Below are 26,098 nucleotides of genomic sequence, written 5' to 3'. Positions count from 1 at the left end.
GTCATTGCCAGAAGAATTCATCTGTCCGTAGGACTCCACTGGGAGAGGAATATTAGAAGCTCTTGCCTGATCTCTCCTGGACCCTTTCCTTTGCTGATTTTAATTTGCACCATTTTCACTATAATAAACCATAATCGTAAGGATAGTGGCTTTTTTAAGTTCTGTGAGTCCTAGCAAATCACTGAATTCGAGGGTGGTCTTGGGGACTCTCAACACAGTACCTTCCCCTTGGGGCTATCGTGAGCATTAAATGGGGGTAATACCTGGCACATAGTAAATTCTCAATAAGAGGTCAGTTTCATACTCCTCCTGATACTTTGATGAACAAGGACATTTTACTGGTCAAGAGGCTGAAGGGCCAGCTTACCTGAGATGACTCCAGGGGTCAAGGCCTGGATTTGCAGCTGGCCCCTCAGCTCCCCACCTGGGATCCATCCCCTGGAGCCCCTGCAAGGGGACACTCCTGCTCCTCCCTCCTGCTCCCAGGGACTGTGCAACCTCACCTTGGCCTGATCCTGAGCGTCTTTCCTCCTTGCGCAGATCACCACCAGCACGTAGGCCACACAGAGGCAGCCCACGATGGTCACGACCACAGGGTTGTCCTCGAAGGTGGCAAAGAGCTCAGCAGTCTGGCGGACGTCCACGGCATTGGGCATCACCGGGAATGTGCTTCCAAAGAAGGTGAGGTGGTTGCAGAGGCCGTGTGTCTGGGAGGGGGTGGTCCGTGGTCCCACCTGCAGCCCCAAAGAGGCCCTGGCAGGAGTATTCAGGGACCACATCCCCGCCCGCTCGAGCTCAAGGGAGGAGAACTGTGAGGGGTGGCCACTGTCCTGGGGAGGGGCTGGGGAGACTGCTGGGAAACCAGCTCCAGGATTCCTTTGGGCTTTTTTACTTAGTTAAAAATTAATTTTAAAATGCAGAGAATAATGTCTATAATAAGCATCTTTGCCCCTGTCATTCTCAGTGAGCAACTGTGTCCATCTTGCCAGTCTGCTTTGCCTTTTTTAGGTAAGAAGTATTACGGGTAAAATTGAAGTCCCTTCTGTCCGCCAGCCTCCAAAAGCAGCCGTTATCACACATTTGGTGTGCATCCTTACATTACATTCCCCCACCGGGTGCTCCTTCACTGGGCAGGTGTTTGTTGGGTGCTACTTCCAGGCCAGGCAATGGGCAAGGTGCTGAGAGGACATTCAGGGTGACCAACTCATCTCAGTTTGCCAGAGACTTTCCTGCTTCTCAAACTGAAAGCCCCCTTAGTCCTGGGCAAACTGGGACAGTTGGTCATCTTACACTGAAGAGCAAAAAAAGACGGAGGTTGGGGGAACCATGCAAGAAAAAGGGAAGGACAGATATTTAAATCCTAAGCTGGTGTCTCAGCACCAGGAAAAAATTCTCTAAATTTTACCCACCTTAGATCGAGGCACCTGCGGCCCCCCGTCCTGGGCTCCTGCTTTGAAGAGTCCCAGTCTAGCCGTCCTCAGGCTGCGCCCTTCTGCACAGGATGAGGAGTCGGGGGCGGGGCGGGGCATGCCCACCACAACACATACCACTCAGCCAGGACTAGGGCGAGGTCCTAGGTGACCCCGAGAAAGATCCCCCCCTTAAATTTTGCACTCTAGATGCCTCACTTGCCTTACCTAGTCCTGGCCCTGGGACGCCGACTTTTAGACGGTGGTTTGGGGACCTGGACCTCAGAATTCCCTGTTACAGGGCCTGCCCAGACCCATTCCTCAGGATCGTCCTTCTGTGGAGGACTGGCTACTGCTGTGGCCATCCCTGGGCACAAGGGTGGCAAAATGTGGAGAAACGGGGTGTGTAGATGGAACTTGGGCACGAGGTCCCTGGCGGTGTGGGGAATGCGGTTGGGGGAGGGAGGAGACAGGGATGAGGCAGGGCAGGGCCCCCATCCGGCTCTTAATTCATACTCTGCACTTAGGGGCAGGCCTTCCCTAAAGCCCCCAGCCAGCTTGCAATCCACCCAGGGCCATTTGGTGGGTAAAGATTTAATTCAAACCCACAACCCAGCACTACCTTTTCATTCCAGGGTCCACAACGAGGTGGTAAGGTAGGAGGCAACAGAAAATACTGGCATGCGGAAAGTTCTGTGCCCAGCATCTGGTGAGGAAGAGCCCGCAGCAGCCCAAACATGCCCAGCAGGTAATTCTTTTACCTTTAACGAGCCACCGAGAGAGGCTGACCCCTCCAACAGCTTTGGCGTCAACTGCTTTATTGACAGATTTCACATGGGTCTTAGTTCCATGTTTGCTCACTGTTTCCCAATCCCGGTCAGCGTTTGGCATACAGCTGTGGGCCTTACGGGAACCCTTGGCACACCCAGGAGGGGTGGGGTTGGTTCAAAAGAAGAACCCCAAGCAAGTACCAGTGACAAGACCATCTCAGCGCTGGGAGCCCAGGCACCAGACCTGATTTATGCCTAACACCTTTGCCCTACTGGGTTTTCACAAAGACTTGGAGGACAGTGGCTTTCCCAGTCTTTTCCAGCATGAGAGTCCTTTTGAAAACCATAAATTAATCTGGAAAGACCAGAAAATTTTCATGAGATCCCCTTGTGACAGTAGTTTCACCTTTAGTATCCTTCAAGAAAAATGTATAAATAAGAATGCAGTTCTCAAACCCCTTGCAATAATTCTGCATTTACCCACCCCGATAAGGTCTGCAGTTTACAGATTTGGAATTTCTTTAGTTATTTTGAGAATACAGTGGTGGTTTTCCATCCAAACTTGGTGATCCCATTTACTTATTTTTTTTCCCCATTCACTTATTTATGGCTCCTCAATGATCTCTGTATATCTGTATCAGCATCTATATCTGTATCAACATCTATATCTATAATGAGCATCAGGTACACAATATTGGGTTAATATAATTTTGGCACTATAACACAACTCCTACATTCTTTTGTACACCCCACATTCGTGTACGTGTGCATTAGTAGCTGTATATTCTTAATAACATAATAAGCACCTGGGAACCCAGGACTCTACTCAAAAGCTAGGAACTTTCCAATAAGTTACGTTTAGCTAAGTGGTCCTCCCCCAATCTGTCCCCATGCTCCCCCTCAACCCAACTACCTGCAGAATCCTATGTCCATTGTTTTCCTTGATTTCCATTTTATATAGTTTCGTCTCCTCTATGCTCAGAGTGTCTAACACAGCAATCACTTTAATCTGTGGAGCACCTACTATGTGCCAGGCACCACGTTAAGTACTTTATACCCCTAACCTCGTCTAGGTCCCACCCTGTGGTAAGTGGCAGCCATCCTTTATCCCCATTTGCAGATGGGAAAGTTCAGAGAGGTGGGGTGCCTTGTCCAAGGTCACCTTGCAAGTACTGATGACGTGGGATTGGACCCAAGTCTGTCTGATGGCAGAGCCGGGCCGCCAGCCCCTGCACCATCCTGTTCTGAGCCCCCGGCCTCGGAAGGCAGCCTGCAGCGGGTATTCTGCCAGCAACGTGGGGATCGGACAAGCTTTTGGTAGCGAGGACTCTAAAAGGGTGCAACACACCCAGGTCTTGTTCACGAGGTACAAAGACCTGTGCTTCAGGTGTGGGGGACCCACTGTCTCTTGGACATCTCAACGTGCCTTTGTCTCTTCTTGGCACTTTGGGGGGGCTCCCTCTGTGTGGCAGCTGGAAGCAGGAGTTGACAAGGAAGCCAAAGATGCAGCAGAAACAAACCCAGAAGGAGCTTGGCTTTAAGTCCCCTTCTGTGGCTCTGCTGGGACCTGGCTTCTTACACTACTTATGACTGTTGTCATTGGACATACGTGCCATTTGCTTCTTGTCTGTGTCCTCTGCTAGACTGAAAGCTCACTGGTTTTTCTCATCATTGTATCCCTATCAGTTGGCCTGGCACCTGGTGAATATTTGTAGAATGAATGAAAGAAGGTATATGGTGTAGGGGATGGAGACAGGTGTGTGACAAATTTCAACTAGATGTGGAGGTGGCTGTTCTTGGGGAGGGTATGGAAGTGCAACAGAGGGAGACTGCAAACATCTGCCACCCAAAGAAGGTGGCATTGGATTGGGAGATCGAAGGGTGAATGGGAGTTTTCCAGGCGGGGTAGGGAAGAAGGGTGTCCTGGGGGAGACAGCAGCATATGCAAAGGCATGGAAGAGGGAAGGGGGACACTGATACCTCAGAGATGGCTTCTGATGGCCTCAGAGCCAATGTCTGTCACCAGGACAGTGTCATGGGCTTGGCTCCTTGGAGGCAGAGCTGAGCTGCCCTGAGACAGGGATTTGATTGCAATTAGTAGGGCCACATGCCTCCAAGGGCTCTGTGAGCTCTGGAGAAGCAGTGCCTCACGTCGCTTAGAGCTTGTGCTCTGGGGACAGACCTGGGTTTGAGTCTCAGCTCTACCACCTTCTTCTTTGCTTCCCTTTCCTTACCTGGCACCCGGAGTTGTCCCAAGTCCCCTGGATACCATCCCAGAACACACAATGGGACAGGAAGGTGGTGATGCCAACTGTGAAGTCCCTGCGGGGGGCCGGCTCCAGGTCAGACTGGGGGATCACAGTCAGGTAGTAGATGCCTTCTCCAAAATGCAGGTCCTCTGGGCTCAGGATCCATGTGGACAGCCCATCTGCAGGAAGGGGGGATCCGGGTCAGTCTGAAGCTTCGTGGAAACTGGACTAACATGATGGGAGAGGGGCACCAAGATGCCTTGGCAGGGAATCCGATCCTGATGGCCGCCCCGATGTCCTAGGAGTACCCTCTCCTCCTGAGACCAGGAGCATGGAAGAAGAGGCACTCCCAAGTCAGGGTGCTGAGCACAGCTGCCAAGTCAGACTGACCAGGGCTCAAATTCTGACTCTGTCCCTTCTTGGCTGTGTGACTTTGGACCAGTTACTTAACCTCTCTGTTTTTATCTGAAAAGTAGAAATTTCATTCATCTTCATCCCCAAGGGCTATTATGAGGATTGTAATGAGTTCAGTTCTGTGAGTGCTTGTCAGCTTCTTCAGGGCATATAATAAGTGTTCACCTAATATCACCTAATAATAGTAATAATACCACCAACAAAAATACGCACTGAATGTAGCAAGTGTTTTTTCTCTTTTTTTTTCTTTTTCCCTATGGCCCTGATTCTCAAGTTTTAAGCTGGTCACATCTGCCAGGAAGCAGCTCAAGAAACTGGCTCAGTGCTGGGACTACCTGGAGCAGCCTTTGGCAGGAGGTGAGCTTGGGCGTTGTAGCTGGTCTCGTTGGGGTGCTAGCCGTAGCCCAGGCTGAGCACGAGTGGGATGTCAGGTCTGCAGTGCAGCTGGATCCCCAAAGCCACGCCCCCTGAAGCCAGGTTCACCCACAGAGCTTCAGGTCTGGTCAGGTTCAACACAGTTGGCTCACTGTGTCTTTCTGAAAGCCGAGGCAGCAGGATCTGTCATCAGAAACAGTCAAATCAAGGGTGTGCCAGGACGGGAATGCCAGTGAGCGTCAGGGCTGCTGGGCAGGGTGAGCCCCTGGGGACCTGAAATCCACCCTGCGCTCTGCTCTTTCCACTAGTTTCCGGGGGCTGCCGTGACAAATGACCACAAACCTGGTGGCTTAAAACAACACAAATTTATTCTCTTACAGTTCTGGATGCCAGAAGCCCAAAACCAGTCTCACAGGTTTTGCAGCCCTGCAGTTGGCAGGGGTAGTTCCTTCTGGAGGCTCCAGGGCAGAATCCACTTCTTTGCGTATTCCAGCTTCTGGAGGTAGGTGCCTGCAGTCCTTTGGCTCATGGCCCCTCCTTGCATCACCCAACCTCTTGCTTCTGTCATCAAATTACCTTTTTCTTTTCTGGAGTCAACTCCCCCTCCGCCTGCCTCTTATAAGGACCTCTTGATGACACTGGGCTCACCCAGATAACCCAGGATCATCTCTATATTTCAGGATGTTTAACTTGAATCACATCTGCAAAGTCCCCTTTTGCTATGTCAGGTGACATATCCACGGCTCAGGGATGAGGATGTGGATAGCTTGGGGACCTTTATTCAGCCTGTGCTCATCAAGCTGTTCACCCCAGCTTGGGGCTGCATCTGCACAGAAAGTGCACAAGGGTGCATCTTTCTAGTTTGCACAAAGGTGGCATATGAACTAGTGGTGGTGTTGATCAAAGAGTGGAACAAGTAAGATTAAGTTAGGAGCACAGGCCGCAGAGGCACAGAGATCTCTCTTTGATCTTGGCTCTGCCCTATATTAACTCTGGGACCTCTGACCAATTAACAGACCACTTTGAGCATCAGTTTCTTTTCTTTTTTTTTTTTTTTTTTGGCCTCACTGCGCGGCTTACGGGATCTTAGTTCCCCGACCAGGGATCGAACCCAAGCCCTCAGCAGTGAAAACACAGAGTCCTAACCACGGGACCGCCAGGGAATTCCTGAGCCTCAGTTTCTTGTCATCAGTAGAATACATAGACTCACGGTGATTATTCAAAATGTTATCATATACAAAATAGTGAGTCAAGTGCCAGATACACGATAGCGCTCAACAATTAGTTGCTGCTATTCCTCTGCTTTTACTCTTACATTAGAATTTCTCACAACCACTCTCCATTTAATCAGCTTTCCAGATTAACTGATGCCCTCCATCCCCTTTTAAAAAGACTGATTAATGCCCACCATGCACTTTTTATTTGCTCCTGGTGGCCCTCTACGGTAGACACAGGAATATGCCACCCAGATCTTCCTTCCAGGAAGGACCTCCTACCCAGTCACAGGGAGTATGGTCATCAGACAGGCTCCACCTCTCAGCTCCTTCAGGGTCTGCCCTGAAGAATTTATTACTTATATTTCCTAGGAGCGGAGGACCTGCCATGCCACGCAGGGCCACAGGGGAAGCACTCGGTCAGGATGCAGAAGCAGGCAAGGGGGAAAGCCTAGTCCACAGCTTTACTGGGGTTTCCACAGGAAAGGCAAGACAGGGCATAGAAAACAGCTTAGGATTGGCCAGTCTGAATAATTCCAGCAGACTTTGGCTATAGGGCTGGTCTCTAGTTGGTACCTGGCCCTGGGATGATTTGGGACAGAGCTTGAATGTTGGCCTGGTGAGTGAGTGAGATAAAGGGAGTGGTTGGGGTATAGACTCAGGACTGGTTGGTTTTCACATGAAAGGTGTGCCCTGGCAGAGCCCTTGCTCTCCCTGAGAGCTGGCCGGCCCTGGGAGGGGCAGTCTCTCCCCGCCAGCAAGATTTTTAAGATATCAAAACATCATAACATACAGAAGATAGCAAACACGATTGCTAGAGCCCTGGTGGCTGCTACTTGCTGCAGAGCCCCCTCTGGGTTGACTGAGCCTTTGTGGAGTCTGGATTGTAGTCTGACTTCTGTCCAATCCTGTTTTCGTTCTTCACTCTCCACAGGCGTTGATGTCTAGCAAGCACCTTGCACCACGAACACCTTCTCAGTGCCGGCTTCCAGGGAACACAACGTACGACATCTCCTGTTTAGTAATCCTGGCAGCCCCTCCTACCTGTCAGGCTGTATGCTCAACAATAGACAGTTGTGTCTGATCCCACACCTGCTAACGTCCATTGTACTTGTAATTGTAAGGGTCCGTTTTGATGATAGCTCTCATAGAGTGATAAGTTGACAAAGTAGGAATGTAAAAGAACTATCTGCATAAAAACTTAAGTTGAAGGCTTTGAGAAGACTCAATAAAGATGAGTGGGGAAAAATTGTTATTGAATTAGTCACTGATGAGAAAACTGTAGAAGATTAGAAAAAAAGTCATTAAAATCTCAAAAGAATCTGAACTCGTATTGTACCAGCGTGCCTACATTTTTTATTCACTTTAAAGAAAATCTAACTATGTTCAGGGGATGATTTATGTAGTGAAGATGATTAAAATACCAATCAACAGATTTAAAGAAACTTTCAGTTGTACACCTTAAGATTGATAATGACGTACATTTATAGTTTTACGTTAAAATACAATGCTTAAGGGAGGGTGAAGATCATTTTTAATGATTCTCTTCTTTAATCTTTCTTTTTTTCCATAACCGACCAACTTTTGGTCCTGACCAAGTTGAAAAAGAAGACAGAAGCACTTCCTGACTTCTGAGAGCGCCCCAAGTCCACCTCGATATTCTCCGACAGATTCTTCACAGGGATGAGCTGCCCACCAGGGCTGGCAGAGAGAGGCCACCAACAGTTCCGCTGACATCGAAGTGACTTTGGGCTGGGAGTGGGTTCTCTGGGAAACTCATCATCTGAAACCAGGAGCAAAGAGTGTCAGCCAAGGGCCCCAAAGGCCGGAAGGTGACTAGGTCCCTGTGGGAAGGATGAGGTTTCCTAAGATGGGATGGACAAGTGGCTCTTGCCCTGTGGGGTGACTGGGAGGGCCCCGCCCTTAGCTGCTGCTGTCTGTCCTGGTATGTGTCTCCCTTTCAGGGTTGTGGCTTCAGAAAGCTGGGCCTAGAGACCCAATCGGACTTGTTACAGCCGAGCAGTTACTGGGCTATAAACAGTCTGAGCCTTTCTTCCTGCAAAGCCAGCAAGTCTCTAAGAGAAAGAAGTTTGTCTGCTTTCTCTGAGGCTCAAGGAGCAGAGAGTCAGATGTGCCCTAATTTGGGAATGGAAGGAGCCCTGAGTTTACTGTTTCCTAGCTATGGAACAAAGTCTGAAGAGCTTAATTTCCAATGACTAATTAAACCAGGGCTGCTGGAGAAATTCCACATCACAGTGGAAAGAGGATGGATTGGGGAGTCAGAGGCCTGGGTCTGAGCCCCAGCTCTGCCACTTTGCTTGTGGCCTCAGGCAAGTCACTGAACCTCACCTGTAAAATGGGCATAATAATTCCATAATTGACAGGGTTGTTATCAACATAAATGAGCAAATATATGTGCAGGTGCTTTGCAAACTCTAAAGGGCTGTTCCCAAGGAGGTTCCTTCCGTTGTTACCCTTATGTCCGCAGGCACCCTACCATCCTCCATGGAGCCAAGGGAGGGGGCAGCGGGCAGGGTGAAGGTCGCAGAGCTGGCAGCAGCAACGTGCACAGGGGAGCCTCGCTAACTCCGGGGCTGTATTCTTTCCACAAGGTGAGAACAGAGGTGCCGGGAGAGAGGGGAGAAGGTCAGAGTCAGAGGAAGATCTGCCCACCTCTTGCTCTACAGGGATCCCGGCTTTAGCATCAGAGTGGGCGGCTCTTTTGTGATCCCTGTAGATAGTTCTGCATATTTGCATCAGTAGGAGCAGCATAAAAGGCAGCCAATGTTTCCACTCTGGGCTGGCAGCTCCAAGAGGACAGGGCTGTGGCCAGCTTTGCCTACTGTGGCACCCCAGTGCCTAGAGCAGCGCCTGGCTCGTGATGGTGGTCAGTACATATTTTGTTGAATGAATAAATGAGCTTGGCTGTAGACATTTCTCCAGACTTACCTCCCCTACCTACTTGACCTCTGATGTCATGGGCTCCCATAAAACCATCTTTACTGGCCTTTGACCTCGTCGCATCTGAGTAGCTTGGGGATCTGGTTTCAGTTCCTGGTGCTGATCAGGATGCTGCTTTGGGAAACTGCCCCTGGGATCCAGGAGTGCAGCCCTGGCAGGAGGAACCAAGGGAGGGTGCTCAGTGCCGGGGCTCTCAGCGTGCCTGCAGCGTCGTCCAGCCCACGACTGTCAGGGGGAGGGATGGAAGGGGGAGGCCATCCCCAGGTACTGCAGGAGGGCTCAGTGAGAGGTAGGCAGGAGCTCCACGGACAAACTCCCAAGGCAAGTGCCTCTGGAATCCCCACAGGTCCACGGAGCAGCAGGCTTGCCAGACACACTCCGGGTGAGGTTAAAAGTGGGCTAGTCCCCTTCATTCTGCCCCCTCGCCTGCACAGCCCACCATGACCCGCCTCTCGGGACGCATGCGTGGTTCTGACACTAGCATAGCACTCACCACCTCCCTTCCTGTGCTGCACAGACACCCAACACGGGGACCTTCTCTTGGTGAAAAGCCCTTTCACTTTAGGTCCCATCACTTCCCCACTGCCAGGCAGGTCTCCTGGGCTCTGCCTGTCACAGGGTCTTGGGATGTGGGTGTGGCATGAGCCAGGTCAGGGGATGCCAGAGTATAGCTGGTTGCCTGTTTGTGTACACGGAGATGGAGGGGGCGGCCAGTGTGGCTGGAAGGCCCCCGGGCAGTCCCCCCGGCAGGACGGCGGCCTGCATGTGCCCCATAGCTCCCAGCAGCTGGGGCACTATGGCTGTCTGGAAAAGGAAGCAGGGGACACTGCTGTGGACTGGTGTCCGTATACCACCTCTGGTTACTGCCGCCAGGCTAGTGTGCCCTTTGGCAGGGGCGGGGAGAGGGCAGAGGAGCAAGGCGGAGACCAGGATGGAAGGCCCTTTACTGGGCACCAGGCGCTGTAGGGAGCCAAGAGGAAGCACTTAGAGGACTCCAGCCTCTGCCAGCAGGTGCTTTACCACCCCGGTTTGGCAGACGGGAAGACAGAGGCGCAGAGAGAGTGATGACTTGTGGAGGCCACGCACTGATAAGGGGAGGCGCCGGGGTCACGGCAGGGCTCACTATGCGCCTGTCCGTGCTGCTCCGTTGCACCCTGACATCTGCCCACAGCCCAGGTCTTATTCGTGGGGAAATGGAAAGTCACAGGCAGAGCCATCGCACGGGGTCTCCCGGGCTCAGACTCCACTCCCCATGCAACCCAAACCCTTGGGTGAAGATGTGGCCTCGCTAAAGCCAAGGCAGGCGTGAGGGGCAGGAGGGCTGGACGTTTGTGCAGAGTTCCTATCAGTGCACAGATGTGCGTGCGTGTATGTGTTACGTCTGACGGGTGTGCGACTGTACGTGCGTGAATGTGAGTGTTTATGTGTGTATTGAGGAGGACTGTGTGTGAATGTAAGTATTTGAGTGTGTGAGTGGGTGTGTGTGAGTGTAAGTGTGTGAATGTGTGTCTGAGTGAACGTGGTTTGAGGGTGTGGAAGTATAAGTATCTGAGCATGAATGAGTGTGCGTATGTGGTTTTGTGTGTGACTGCAACCATGTATGAGAGTCTGTGTGTTTGTGTGACTCTGTGGCCCTGTGTGAAGATATGAGTGTAAATGTGCATCTGTGTGAGTGTGTGCTGGAGTGTGGGCTTCCCGATGTATGTGAGAGCATAAATGAGTGCCTAGAAGTGTGCGTGAATGTGTGAGTGTGTGTGATTGAATGTGTGTGTGTGGATATGTGTTTGAGTGTGTTTGTGTGGCCACGTGCGAGAATGCGTGTGTGAGTTCTTGTTGAATGCAGTGATGGCCCCGCACGGTAAAGGGCTGTGGAGCAGCAGGTAGTGGGTTCTGTGGCTCCGTCATGATGATGTCCTGGGTGCTGCGGCCGCGTGAGGCTGTGCTGCAGCTCTTCTTACCCTGGGGGCTGCCTCTCTTCTAAAGACGTTCCGTATCCTTGGCTAAGTGAGCCAGGAGTTGGATTCAAACTTGCAAGGGTGAACCTACGATCTCTCCAACGGGTGGCCTCTCCAGGGTGAGGCAGAGCTTGTCAACCTACTACAGATGAGGAGATGAGGCTGCAGGAAGTTGTGTCACTGGCCCAAGTCACAAGGCTTGTGAGTGACAAGGTCAGGGTTCAAACTCAGGCCGCCTCTTTTGAAGGCTGCGCTTGGCCTGCTGCACCACACTGCCTGCCAGAAGCTCTGGTCTCTGGAGCCTTTCTTTCAGCTCCTAGAAAGGACTTTAACCTCAGTCCCTCAGTTTCCTCATCTGCAAGATGTGGAGAAAGATCCACCTAGAAGTGCTGGTGTGAGCTGGGCACGCGGTAAGCGTGACGTCTGCGTCTGGGCTGGGACACCTACCTGGCTGCCATTGGCCTCTGCAGGCTCTTCTGGTCTGTCCCTCGGGGAAGCTTCCAGCACGCTGCCCACAGCCTGGAACAGGTTCCCGGTGGCCGCCTGGCGCCTCTGGTCCTCAGGATGGGCCTCGGCACTCACTGCCAACAGGGCCTCACTGGCGTGCTGCAGAGCCCTGCTGGCCTTCCGCTGGGCTCACCCCGAGGAGGAGGAAGAACAGCATGCGCCCCGGCCTGGGTTAGACCAGCCCCTGGGCCATTCCAGGGACCAGCGCTGCAGTGGAGGGGAGCAAGGTGGGGGCTCAAGCCAGGGAAAATCTGGGCTGGGCCCGTCACACAAGCTGCCTGTGTCGCTGACTTGAGGCCAGGTGTTCCTTCCCTATCACGTGCTAAGTTCCTTCAGGACCCTAGCCTCATGCATCTCTGGATCTTTCCCAGAGTGCCTTGCACAATGCCCAGCACATAGTAGGCATTCAGTAAACATTCACTGACTGGAGATAGCCGGCTGGCTGGCTGGCTGGATGGACATAGCACTTATTCCGATTTTGTAATTATATATGTATTTGTGAAATGGTTTAGTAACTGGCGGGCCCAGTTGTCTAAAAGTGCCATGAAGGCAGAGGCCATGTCTCTGTGATTTGCTGATGAATTTTCAATGAGTTGCACATACTAGGCATCTGGGGAACACTTGTTGAATGAATGAAAAAAGTAATGCATGGATAAATGAGTGGAAGGGTGGAGAGACGGATGTATATGTACGTGTATAGACGTATGTGCATAGAAGGGATGCATGAGCAAATGGATGTGTAAGTGGGAAGTATGATATTAGGGTGATCAGGGTCCCAGAAATAAAGGTCAGCATAGCAGGCTCCAGGACCAGGAATGTGAGGGGGACAACCTCCTGACAGAGTGGGTGGGGCAGAGCCAAGACAGCTCTCCCCTTTACTGCTTATGGCTTCTTTATTGACATTTGGCTGCCACAACGTTGGGAACGTGGTGATTCAATTTGAGTTCTCCAAGAAGCAGGCCCTAAGGCAAGAATTTGACAAACAGTCATTTATTTGGAGATAATCCCAGGAAACACTGGAAGCAGAATGGGGAAGTGAGACAGGGAAGGGTAGGAAGCCAGTCCAGGGGGTGTGATCAAGCCACTTACCTGGGGCTCAGTCCTACTTGGGAGGTCTCCACCAAGAGGAACGGGGGAGATGGGGTATCTGTACCCCAGCCCATTAGTCACTGAGAACTGCATTGACCCCCTGACATGTCCAACCTGCCATGTGGGCAGGCAGAGTGGACTCTGGAGGGGAGGCCAGAGAAGGCCCCCAGGCAAAGAAAGGCAAGAGCTGGCAGCTGGACATCACAGTGCACTCAAGTGGGGGCCATGGTCGGGTCAGCAGCAGCATCTGGACACACCCTTGACCACCCAATGATTAGTTAGAGTCAGGTGCGCACCGGCTGGCCGGGGAGTGAGGAGTGTGAGCACACAGGCCATCACAAGCAGCGGGAGACACAGGGCTGTGAGAGGGGCACCTCCCCTCCCTTGGCATCGCCCATGTGGGAGCCTTGGAAACAAGAAGGCAGAAGTCTTGGGGGCCCTGTGACTGAGGGACCTGTGACCTGGGTTGGGGTCTGTTGTCAGCCACCCACCGCAGAGGTGCACATCCTATTGCCTGGCTCAGCGGGTGGGAACCACTCACCTGGGCCAAGGGCGTGAGCTCCTCACTGCGGTGGGTCACCTCTGTCAGTACCTCGGCCGGCTCCTGCACCTTCTGCATGTCCCCCAAGGTGGCGTTGACCGCAGGCAGTGACCCCGCAGACAGAGAGGATATGCTCTCTGACCTTGGCATAGACATAGGAAGGTGGGGAGAGGAAATGTAATTCCAGTGGCTTGATGAAGCTGTTTCAGAAAGATTTGGCGTCTGAGAAAGTGACCAGGCTCATGTGGGGTTTTCCAAAGCCGGTAGACCTCTTCTTGTCTCCTAGGATGTGTGATAGGCAGAATCATAGCCTCCCAAAGATAGCTACATCCTAATCCCTGAAATCTATGGATTTGTTACTCACATGGCAAAAGGCACTGCGGCAGAATCGCTTTGGAGATTTGATTAAGTTAAGGATTCTGAAATGGGGAGAGTATCCTGTATTAACCAGTTGGGACCAATGTAATCACAGGGGTCTTTACTAGAGGGAGGTAAGAGGGTCAGAGTCAGAGAAGATGTGATGATGGAGGCAGAGGTGGCGGAGAGGGAGAGGGAGATGGAGATGGGGAGAGAGGGACAGAGGGAGAGGGGTCGGGATTTGAAGATGCTGGTGTTGAAAATGGAGCAGGGAATGTGAGCAGCTTCTAGAAGCTGGAAAAGCCAATGGGTGGATTCTCCTCTAGAGCCTCCAGACAGTTCACAGCCCCGCCACCGTTTCGGTTTTAGCCCAGTGAGACTCATTGCAAACTTCTGACCTCCAGAAATGTAAGATAATAAATTTGTGTTGTTTTAAGTCATAAAGTTAATGGTTATTTGTTATAGCAGCAGGAGGAAACTAATACAGGATGTCTCAAGCTTTCTCCAAATCTCAAAATCAAATCTGTAATATCTGGGGAATTCCCTGGCGGTCCAGTGGTTAGGACTCCGCACTCTCACTGCCAAGGGCCTGAGTTTGATCCCTGGTCAGGGAACTAAAATCCCATGTGCCACATGGCATGGCCAAAAAAAAAAAATCTGTAAAATCTGGCATTATTTAAAAACAAATGGTGTCTCAGGGTCTCACTGTGACTAAAATGGCATGAAATTCCAAAATTGGATTACTTTGTTGGCCCAGTGTGGATGGGAGGTCTTGCTGCAGACTTGGGTCCCTGTGTGCCTTTGGGGCAATGGGGACGAGGATCCCTCCAGCCATCCCCCAACTCCAGCCTTAAGCCAGACCTCCTGGGGCTTCCGGGGAACATGCTTTCTAAGCCGCTAAGCCCTAATGAGAGGGGCTGGCTTTGGCTGAGGCAGAGAAAAACCTAAGAAAATAATTTTAACACCACCCCATCGAACTTTCTGCGTTTATAGAAATGTTCTGTCCCTGTTTTGTCCAGTAACATAGCCACTTGCCAAATGTGACTACATATTAAGCCCTTGAAATGTGGCTAGTGCAGCCAGAGAATTGAATTTTTAACTTTATTTCATTAAAATTCATTTTAATTTAAATGTACATGGCCAGACATGGCTCATGGCAACAATCTGGAAGAACACAGACAGAGGTGAGTAATCCCTCTTACCCTCCCGTCCTGCTTGCTACTCACAACTCTTCTAACCATCTAACAGTCGTTCACAGCAGCTGCAGAGTTTGAGCATGTCTGCCAGCAGCTCAGGGTGCAGCCAGGCTTCCATTCAGGGTGCGGCTTGGATGGAGGAAAGAATAGCCCTGTCTATGAGGGCACTCCTGTCAGAACGTTCTGGAAGGAAAGTCAGGTAATGGATAATCTCATGTTTGCCTCTGCAGCTCTTCCCCATCCTTGGTCGCCGTCCTGGAGGCTGCCTGCATGGAGATGTCACTGGCTGCTGAGCCTCTGGCCCATGGATTCACTCAGCGGGAGACGAGAGGGCAGGAGGAGAGAGAGCTGGAAGCTTTGCTCCCGGCGCCCTCCCTGCCGGGGTTGCCTGCCTCATCCTTCAAAGCCACCGCTCCTACCAGGGAGCCCCCTCCACGCGTAGCTGCCCCTTGAGGATGCTGGTCACTTCAGGGTGAGCCCCTGGGGTCCTGTGTTCTCTCTCGTTTGTTTCTGAAACCTTGCCCCCAGTTTTCTCAACAGAGCCCTTCTTAAAATCTTCTCCATTGCCCAGTTAGAGCTTGACATCTGTCTCCCGACAGGACTCTGGTGTTTCATGAGAAGACCTTGCGTCAGGCTGTGCAGTCTGTGTGCTTAGGACCCCAGGGCATCCAAAGGGAAGTTTGCTGTAAGTTATGCTCGGGGTGAATGAGAGCCAGGTGGGGTGTGCGGCGGGGGATGGGAGTGGGGGAACTAGGTGAAGGAAGGGGCTGCGGTGAGAGGGCTGGAGGTGGGCGGGGGAAGGGCGAACCTGGGTTTGCTCCTGTCTTCACCACCTACTGGAAATGTGGACCCGGGAAAGCTGCTCACATTCTCTGCACCGTGCTGAGGACTTTCAGGCAAACCCTTCGGGAACCAGAGGAGCCTGTCTTCTGTCCTCCGTGCCCAGCAGGTGTGATGCTGTGTGTGGTGACACAGGTAGCATGCCTGGGAGCACACACTGGGAGTGGAAGTAATCATACCTTTTGCCAGAGTTGTTTCTAGTGCTAGGTTGTAACACATGGAATGGCCATTTTTGTGGATTAAAACTGGTTGAATGTTGGCAATTTGACCCACAGCTACAGTGAATATAATTCTTAACATTCACCACAACCTTATGAGGAAAATACTATTATTGTCCCTGTTTTCCAGGTGGGGAAACTGAGGCTTAGAGAGATTCAGGCCTGTGACAATAGAGATGGTAAATGACAGAGCTGGGACAACATCAAACCATTAACCATATGACCAAGATGGGGTCCCTTTCCTCCTCTGGGCCTCGGTTTCATCCTCTTTAGTAGGAAGAGACTGGAGTGGTACCCTCTAAATTCGCTCCCGCCCTGGAAACCTGTGGCTCCGTGAGGCTGAGCAGAGAAAGCAGGCTTCCTTCATCCTGTGTCACTCACCGGAAGGACCAGAAGAGGGAGGTGACATCAACAGCTCGGGAGGCACCAAAGACTTCTCCACAGATCCGTGGACCCCACTGCCCACCCCGAATGGCTGCTTACAGACCCCAGGGCCCCAGCAAAGGGACAGAGGAGTCCATCGGGAGCACCTTCTGTCTGGAGTCCACTCTCAGCGGCTGCCCGGAGCCCGGCCCCTGGCACTGCTGGTCCAGCACGGATGACACAGACCTGACCAGCTGGAAGAGCTGCTCAGGGCCATACCCGCCCTGCAGAGTGGCAGTGACATTGTCCCACACTGCGGCCTGAAATGCCTCGTCCTCCACACGGGTGCCTCCACGTCCCTCCTAACGGGAGACCAGAGACATGCTCAGAGCAGGAGGATCTCAGCCCATCGGTTTTTGTTCCAGAACCTGGAGCCTGAAGTTCCTGGTCTGCACGTGGTAAAGCAGAGCAGGGCTGGACGGCTTGGCACCTGGCATGGGGGCTCTCCCGAGGCTGGAGGGCAGTGGACCCACTTGTGCCAGCAGCCAGCGGCCACGAAAAGCAAGTCTCAGGCAGGTCACTACTTCTCGCCTCACTGCCCTCCTCATTGTGCTCTCAGGCCCTTCCACTCCACCACGCTCTGACCCTTGAAATTCACTTGAGATTTTCTCTAGCCTCTGCCTTATAGACCTGTTGGCTGATCTTGGTCCTCCTTCCTCTGGACTCTGAAGGCGCTTGGCCTAACTCATCTCTGGATACTTCTGCCCCCATCTCCCTCAGGTCCCCCACCCCAAGTCCCCCAGGCCCTTCCCCTATACTGGCCACTAGTCATAAAATCTACAAAGGTAGAGGCCACATCTGTTTTGTCCATGGCTGTATCCCCAGGACTGGGCATATAGTAGGTGCTCTGTAAATACATATTGAAGGAATGAATGAATCAACCACACATCCGGTCATACCCTCGGCTCCCTTCAACCCGGCCACCCTTTTGTTGAGGTTTAGACAAGTCAAGAAGTTGTCTCAGTAGAGAAACAGTGGCTGCCACCCACCTTAACTGCTGCCTGGGTCTGCTGTCTGTCACCCGCGTGATTGCAGACAGAAATGACCACTGTCAGCATGAAGTCATTGTTTTCTGTTCCAAGTGGCAAGTAAACTGATGGGAGGGCAGGTTGAGGGCCACAGTGTAGACAGGAACCTGGCAAATGGACATTGGACAATTAGGGGGGCATCTCCAGGCCCCAAGGAGACTGTAAACCCACCAAGGTAGAGCCTGATGACAAGGACACAAAAGCCACAGCTCGTGAAGTCACGGCAGGCACTCGTGGACTCCATACTTCCTGGGAGAAGATGGCCATTTATGCCGATTCACTGCCCTCTCTAAGTAATCACATGCTGCTGTGACTTTGGAAGAATTTTACTAAAATCCATGAAAGTTTTCAGAAAAAGAATCCCCCATTTACAGGCTTTTTAGAAAAATTCAAGGTGGTAAAATAAACCAAATTACAAAAAGAAAGAGAAAGAGGAAGAGGAGGAAAAGAAGATCTTAACAATTGGTTCAAGACGTATCCAAACTCCCTCAAATGTCACTTCCTGTACAAAGGCCTTCCCAGGCTGCTCTATCTAAAACAGCGCCCCTGTCCTGTGTCTTTGTTTACCAGCTATCTCTACCACTAATTATAAATACAGTGAGATCAGAGACTTCCTCTCTTTTGTTCACTGCTGTATATCTAGGACCTAGAACAGAGCCTGACGTTCAATACGTCTGCTGTAAGAGTGAATGAATGAATGAATATCCTTCGTATCCTTAAAGGGGACCTGCCTATCATTGGAATCACTTCATTGTAGTGTGCGGACAATCATGACGTTCTTGAATTGTAATTGACAATTCATTTTTATATGGTCACACTTCCCTGCCCCTTACTGGAGCAGCTAGCCTGGCATCTCCATTTTGGGGGATGCAGGTTTGAAATGAAATCTACTTACCATCCTTGAATTGGTCCCTTCCAGGCTCAGACCCAGTCACGGCCCTCTGAACAGCCCTGCATTCCATGTCCATCTGACGGGCACTCCATGAAAACCACACTCCCTTGGGTCTGAGGATGGGACCCCTCCACCTTTGCCTAGCCAAGGGGTTCAGTTTATGTCCTTGTGGTGTTTAATGTCGGACACTGGGGAGCACCCCTGCAACACTCCTGGAGCCTAGGTTTGCAGGAAGGTCCCAATCTGACTGGCACATTTTCAGAGCTCTTGTGAGGGTCACAGGATGCCAAAGGCCATTGGGAGGAGACAAGGACTCAAATGGGCCCGCCAAGGACCAATCACCCCCAAACCGGAAGAGCAGAGGCAATGTGGGCGCTCGCCCCGTCTCTCCTGCTGATGCCCTGCTGCTGTCGTGGGTGTGGGTTGTGGTGACAGGACACCAGCTGGGGCATTGCAGTGCCGACGGGCATCGGCATGCTCCGTCCTCTTCTGTAAACCTGTGCAAACAGGTCTCGTCTCAGCTCAGCGTGCTCTGTGACATCACCCATTCCCGGCTGCCCCCCGCAAAGTGGGGTCAGTAACATCGTGGACGGTTCTGTGAACCAGGCTATCCCTGTCCTGAATAGCTCCAGGGGTCGGGGCTACTCTGAGTGTGCACTGAGGAGTGGTATCCTGGTAGCGGCCCCACGTGGTCACACTTTTGCATATCCTCCTCCGTTTAGCCCGTTCCACGTCCCTCATGCCACAATAGAGGTCGTTTTGGCCTCCACAGTTGCGGAGGAGATAGGGAGTTACTGCTTCTCACCTCGCTGAGGTGTGTGGCAGGATCCGTGTGCCTGGGGGCGGGGCTTCAGGGTCATCCTGCAAACCTCTCTCACACATGGAACATATTCTTTGCAGCTCCCAGAGAGAGACGGGCACCTATTCTTGGAGAGGATGAGCCCGGGAGCTGAGCGGAGAGCTAGTCCTGAGCCGGTACCTGACTCCAGGCAGAAGCAGTACCCCAGGGGCCCCAGGGCGGCGGAAGCGTTGCAGGAGATGGCAAAGCTCGTCAGAACAGTGCCCTCCTCCGGGGCAGTGGTGCAGGTGGGCACCTCCGGGAGGGGCAGGGAGCTGATCACGTAGGTGCCCTCCCCGTAGGCGCGCCTGGTCACCGCTGGGGAGAGGAGACAGAGGGTGCTTGGGGGGCTGTGTGAGGCGCACAAACTCCACCATGGTTCACGATCTCCTGGGAGCTTGTTCAGCATGCAGGTTCCCAGGCCTCTCTCCAGGGCCTCAGACCTCTGTAGATTCTGGGGTGGGGCCCAGAAATCTGCATATCTAACAACTCCCACACCCACCACCTCACCCCCTTGATGCAGGGCGCTCCAGGGTCTCACTCTGAGAAACTGGGCAGAGATAGAGTCCCAGTCCTGCCATTTACTATCCATGTGACCTTGGCTTTGACCTTTTTAAGAATCAGTTTCTCACCTGTAAAATGGGGCTAATAATAATAGCTTCCTCCCAGGGCTTTAGTGAGGAGGGAGTATATCGGGAAACAAGACTTGCTCAAGAGACCGAGTTAGGACGGACCACAGCCAGGATCTGGAAACATGCAGAACTCACCCAAAGCCATGGGCTCCCATAGCACCATGAAGAGCCCCCAGCTAACCTGCGCCAATACCCCACACCACCTGTTGTAATCACCTGGTTTTTCAAAAGGAGTGCACACCTGGAAGAGCTGGGCATAGAGAATTTTAGTCAATTAAAATGAATTCCCTGGCCTACACTTAATTCAGAAGGTTTGGGGTGAACCCAGGAGTGTGCATTTTAAACTAGTACCCCAGGTCATCCTGGGCGGGTGGTCTATGGGCCACTTTGAGAAATGCTGAATCAAAGGAATGCGTCTGAAAAAGAATAATCACCCCATTATTTATCTTTTTGAGAGTCTGCTTTTCCTGCTGCTCTGGGCTTATTTTAAGTGAGAAGCGCTGAATCGCCTGGCAGGACGCACAGGCTGCACACCCCAGGACGATCTGCTTTTACCACTGGTGGTGTGTCATCTATCCTGCATCATACAGTTCAGAGGCGGGTGTTTCTGTTGTGCCGTTTGCATGAGAGGAAACTGAGGCACAGAGAGCTTGAATCCGATGCCTGAAGTCTTCCAGTTAGAAGGTGGCGGTGGTGGGATTGACACCGGAGCCTGTGTATGGCCCCCACCCTGCACTGATGTCCCCTGTTTCAGCGCTCCTGGGTTTGTCTTGTTCACCGTCTGCAGGAGACAGGATCCGTGACAAGAGACTGAAGGAGGCCTTCCCACCTCTGACTCTGATTCCGGTGGCCTGGCTGCGGGTCCTCAGGAAGGAGCTGTTCAGCAGCAGGGTGGCGGTGTCGCTCTGAAGGAGGATTAAAGAATGCGGCCAGAATCCTTGGAGTCTGCAGGCCACCAGGAGGGGCTCGGCCTGAAAGAGAGCACAGCCCAGGGCCCCTGAGGCTGCAGCCAGACTACAGGACTCAGCAGGGCAGTGGCTTCTGACCCTGGGAGGCCTTTCGGATTTGTCTCCAATGGATGGACGGCAGTATCACCTGCTTTCCTGAGGTCAGCCCAAATAGCCCATCTCCAGCCGTGTTAGGGTGTTTGTCCTTGGCCAGGTTCCCTGGAAGCAGAGCCTGAGACGAGGATTTGTGTGCAGGGCATTTACGAGGGAGGGCTCCCAGGCAAAACCAGGAGAGCAGGGAGGGAAGCCAAATGGGGTGGAGAATGGAACAAGACAAAGAAGTGGTTTCGGGAGGCATCCAGCTTCATTCAGCCTGATCCCATGGGGAGCTCTGGAGCATAAGCTGCACCACAGAAATTGTCTCACTCAGAGCCCAGGGGGCTGGGCTGTTAGACCCCACAGTTATTGGCCAGCAGCCGCCCCATTGCAGCTGGGGGATGCCTGCATCAGCCTGGTAAGGATGGGCTGGGGCACCCACAGCATCTGCTGCGACGTTTCCCTATTGTTTCTGCTCCGCTGCATCCGTTCTGTCTTCTGACCAATGCTCCCCAGCCCCCGACTCCTACTGCTCGGGCTCTGAGTGGAGTTGACCAACCCCCAGCTCAGTCCTGGGCATGTGACTCAGGTCTGGTCAATCAAAGTGGGAAGACGTTTCTGTTTTTGAGAGGCTGCCGGTGTCCTCACCTTCTCCAGCGGGGTGTCATCTAAATACCAGCTGAACACGGCTGCTGCAGACTTGTCCCCCATGGTGACCTTGAGCATAACGTCCCTGCTGGCATTCACTGGCCTGCAGTTCTCCTCACAGCTGAAAGGGAGACAGAGAATGGTGCAGGGATGCTCCCTCAGACGTTGTGGCCGCCCGCCTGGTCTTTCGTCCAGTTCTTCTCAAGTCCTTTGAGAAGGTAGGAAATGGCTTTGTCAAGAGAAAGATGGAATAAAAACAACTTCTGCCCCAACCAAAACCAGGTCACAAAGATGGAGCGATTCGTTCCTACCTGAATTCCCATTTCATTCACTGCATAGGAGAACGACACGGAGAGTGCGTGAGGCTGAGAGAGGACCCTAGGCTCCAATCCTGCCCCTGCCACTTGTGAGTGACCGCTTCGCACAAGTCACTTAACCTCTCTGAGCCTCAGTTTCCTCACCTGTAAAGTGAGGGGATAAGAGCAGTCAATTTCCATGATTCTTTCTAGTGCTAATAATGATCAGTGAATCCTGTGATTTTACAGCACACATGCCACATCCCATTGTTATCAGCTTAGCCAGTGCTGACCACAACCCTATCAGAATCCCCATATCACAGACGAACAAAGTGAGCTCAGAGAGCTGTGTGATTAGTCCCAGTGACACAACTCCTGAGTGGGGGATGGAACATGGGCCCACACGTCTGGACCCGAGTCCTGGGCCTTCTGTGTAATGTCATATTCCCTCACGTGAGCCAGTGAGAGATCACTGACTCCTGCTGTGTCCAACCCATCCCCAGTCCTTTCAGTATTAGCTTTATAATAGCTCTCGAATCTCCCCACTTCTGTCTTCACGTCTACCCTAGTGCAAGTGAGCCAGACATTCTCCATTTGCCCCTGCAGCCCACGTGCCATCAGCTCTGTGGCTCTGTGCGCCAGGGACTGATCTCCATAGACTGCATCACCAAGTCTCCACACCAGCCAATGGGCCCAGCCAATGGGGAGCATTGAGAGGAGAGAGGTTTGGGATAGTTATTCACCACTTTCCCTGCTCCTTACCAAATGGACTGCAGTTGGCAGAGGCCGTGTTCCTCTGGCCAAGGCCACAGCTCATGCCAGGGGCACCTCTCCCACAGCTGCAGCTCCCAAGGGGGTTCCAGTGATGCCATCCCCTTCTCTTACCCCTGCAGGCCTACGAGGGACAAAGGCTTCCTCCTGTTGTAGTCCTGCATTGTCATCCCTGGTTGATCCCCTTATCCCTGCCCTTGTCTGTAAATAGACCCTTTATCCAACTCCCCTCCGTTCCCAATTTGAGTGAGCCATCTGCTTCCTTCAGGGACCCAACTGATAGCCGCGCTACCTTGAACTCTCACCTTGATTCCTGCAAGTGCCTAAGCAACCTCCCTGAGTCCTCTCTCGCTGTCCCCCGACCCCGCCCCAGCCACTTCTCCACCCTGCTACCAGAGCGTTTGGAAGCAACACGTGATCATGTTCCCAGCCTGCTTAAAAGTCTTGGGTGGCTTTCCAGAACTCTTAGGATAAAGACCGAAATCATGTGTCTGACATAACCCTCAAGGCCCTGCCGGAGCCAGGCCCTGCCTGCTCTTCCTCCATGCTCCAGCCACACCAGCCTCTTTCACTTGCGGATTATTGTATGCTCCCTCCCTTGACTGTCTGTTCTCTCTCCCGCCCTCCCTTTTCCTGGCCAAGTTAATTCCCCTTCTGTCTTCACATCTCTGCTGAGGGCAGCCTTCCCTGACCCCGAGTCGAGGAAGTTGTCATAGAGGCGCGCTCTCTCCTTCCATTCATTTGTGTGAACCACTGCTGCTCACCAAGTAACCCCAGTGAGAACTGAGACTAGGTCTGGTTTTACCCACCACTGTACGCCCTGCCCCTTAGTCAGTGTAGCCAGAGCTGGCACTCAGTACGTGTTGGCCGAATGGCAGCCCTGCAGGAGTTTGCTCTTGTGCTCCCACCTGACTCGCAGCCTGAGTTCCAGGGGGGCAGACACATAGAGGCACTGCTCCTCCAGGTTCTCCAGCCCCCGGCCTCTCCAGACTGCCAGGCGCAGGGTAACAGCAGAGTCAGGCGTCGGCAGGCAGGACGGTGGCACCCAGCTCCCTCTGGTCTGTGCGGAGCAGCTGCCTCTCAACGCAGTCTCTCCACTGAGCCCAGCAGTGCCCTGAGAGAGAGAGGTGGGCCAACACTGTGATCCATCCAGGAACCTTGAACTTGACACATGTGGCTACCTTCTGGTTTGGGGTTTTTAGAAGAAATGGGTCATGGATAAGAAAATTGGTTCCAAATAGAGATTTTTTTTTTTTTTTTAATGAAATGGTGGTTTGTTTGTTTGTTTTTTTTTAATTTACTTATTTATGGCTGTGTTGGGTCTTCGTTTCTGTGCGAGGTCTTTCTCTAGTTGTGGCAAGTGGGGGCCACTCTTCATCACAGTGCGCAGGCCTCTCACTATCGTGGCCTTTCTTGTTTCGGAGCACAGGCTCCAGATGCGCAGGCTCAGTAATTGTGGCTCACGGACCCAGTTGCTCCGCGGCACGTGGGATCTTCCCAGACCAGGGCTTGAACCCGTGTCCCCTGCATTGGCAGGCAGACTCTCAACCACTGCGCCACCAGGGAAGCCCGAGATTTTTTTTTTTTTAATTTTACTTTCAGGTTGAAGGAATTGTGCCACGGAAGAATGTTTCTGGGAAAATGACCCCCGCTTCACCCAGACTCTGAGCAAACCTGCAGGATATGTTGGCTTGTTTTGCATCAGTGACTTGCACTGGTGAGCAGGCCAGCACAGAGCAGGAGAGGCGCCCAGAGGATATACAGCCCTGCCTGGGAGAAGGCACCTTCTTGTCCCTGGTGTAAGTGATTGTCCACAGCTGTTTGTCTCTGTGCGGTACATTGGGGACCTGGGAGGCTGTATCTCTATCTGGGAGGCTGCATGTCATCTCCTGCTTTGTACCAACTCAGTAAGTCTCTGCGTCCCTTGCCCTTCAACTCTGTTGATTAATGTGTATCCACTACCCCAACTACCCCTGATGTGTAGTTATTCACAGGATATGCCTGGGCAGGTCATCAGCTCAGTGACCTAAAGCCTATATTTGTATCCTCTATTAATTCAGATAACAAGAACTAACATGCTGAAGGATGTCCTGAGCACTTACCAATTAATATCAAAAGACTTCAAATGTTGCATGATTTTGACCCAGTTATTCCATTTCTGGGAACTTGTTTATGAAAGTAACCACAGTCGCAAATAAAGATTGAACTGTAAGGATGTTCATTACAGCGTTGTTTATAAGGGCAAATAATTTGAAACAACCTCAATGTCTAAAAAGAGGGCACTGGTAAATAAATGATCATACAGCAACTTGACAGTCTTGTATGCAGTTATTATGAAAATCAAGATGGAGAAGAAGATACCAAGACATGAAAATATGTGGGATATATTGTTCAGTGAAAAAAAAGGGTAACCAAAGCAATATGTACAGTATGAATGGCATTCATTTTATTTCTAAAAGAGTGTGTGCGTAGCTAGGATATATCCCTATAAAAAGGAGAGCAACCATTTCTTTTTTTTTTTTTTTTAAATATTTATTTATTTAATTAATTAATTTATTTATGGCTGTGTTGGGTCTTCGTTTCTGTGCGAGGGCTTTCTGTAGTTGCGGCAAGTGGGGGCCACTCTTCATCGCGGTGCGCGGGCTTCTCACTATCGCGGCCTCTCTTGTTGCGGAGCACAGGCTCCAGACGCGCAGGCTCAGCATTTGTGGCTCACGGGCCTAGTCGCTCCGCGGCATGTGGGATCTTCCCAAACCAGGGCTCGAACCCGTGTCCCCTGCATTGGCAGGCAGATTCTCAACCACTGCACCACCAGGGAAGCCCAGAGCAACCATTTCTTAAAAATAAATGCTAGTGCTACCATCTTGGTTTGTCAGAAAAGGCCTCATCACTTCCTCCTTCTAAACTATCTTCTCAGGGGCATACCAAGAGCGTGGAGGTTAAAAGAGGGGTTCAGTCCAAGAGGAGAGGAGTATTTTACCACTAACGTTGTTTGTGGTGATAATAAAAAAGCAGGCTGAGTTTTAGGGTTTAACTGTTGTTCCTAAATTCTCTACAGATAGCGCCTCTCCTGGTTGCCTGCCTTCAGGGCCACCCGCATCGTGGTTTGCCACTGCTTCCCCCCACCTCCCATTTCCATGGAATTCACAATCGCTGGCACATACAAGGCACACAAAATGTCACGCATGAGTAATCCTGGTGTGAAGGTTAAGAAAAAGAGCAGCAAAAGCTGACCGCTGTCCATCACTCCGTGGTGAGATAGCACGGTTCAGAGTTCTAAGGTCACCTACCACATGCCCCCTGGAAGCGAAAGTCCTTGTTACTGTCTGGCCAGCCCAGAGTCACTGTTGTGAAAGGATCCAAGTACTGAGCAGTTTCCACGCACAGCTCCACGTCCCCTCTATCTCTCTGCAGAAGAAGCAGCTGGCTGGT

The 26,098-nt window shown here is 52.0% G+C and overlaps 1 protein-coding gene across 1 annotated transcript in view; it reads right to left on the bottom strand.

The window, feature by feature from the left end:
- Nucleotides 1-26,098, bottom strand: part of LOC103011454 (polycystic kidney disease protein 1-like 2) — an 83,315-nt gene that overhangs the window by 26,990 nt on the left and 30,227 nt on the right. The window contains 18 exon segments of the mRNA XM_007198604.2: nt 504-734; nt 4,414-4,607; nt 5,178-5,400; nt 8,084-8,136; nt 8,139-8,214; nt 8,906-9,032; nt 10,072-10,192; nt 11,791-11,977; nt 13,485-13,607; nt 13,609-13,626; nt 16,626-16,820; nt 17,508-17,653; nt 19,418-19,594; nt 20,738-20,879; nt 21,600-21,720; nt 23,575-23,712; nt 23,714-23,780; nt 25,957-26,074. Of these exon segments, the coding sequence (XP_007198666.2) occupies nt 504-734; nt 4,414-4,607; nt 5,178-5,400; nt 8,084-8,136; nt 8,139-8,214; nt 8,906-9,032; nt 10,072-10,192; nt 11,791-11,977; nt 13,485-13,607; nt 13,609-13,626; nt 16,626-16,820; nt 17,508-17,653; nt 19,418-19,594; nt 20,738-20,879; nt 21,600-21,720; nt 23,575-23,712; nt 23,714-23,780; nt 25,957-26,074 (2,457 nt within the window).

This window comes from Balaenoptera acutorostrata, chromosome 19, assembly GCF_949987535.1.
Source record: "Balaenoptera acutorostrata chromosome 19, mBalAcu1.1, whole genome shotgun sequence".
NCBI classification, from domain to species: Eukaryota; Metazoa; Chordata; class Mammalia; order Artiodactyla; family Balaenopteridae; genus Balaenoptera; species Balaenoptera acutorostrata.
The sequence above is the reverse complement of the archived record's forward strand: the minus strand, read 5'-3'. Positions and strand labels throughout refer to the sequence as shown.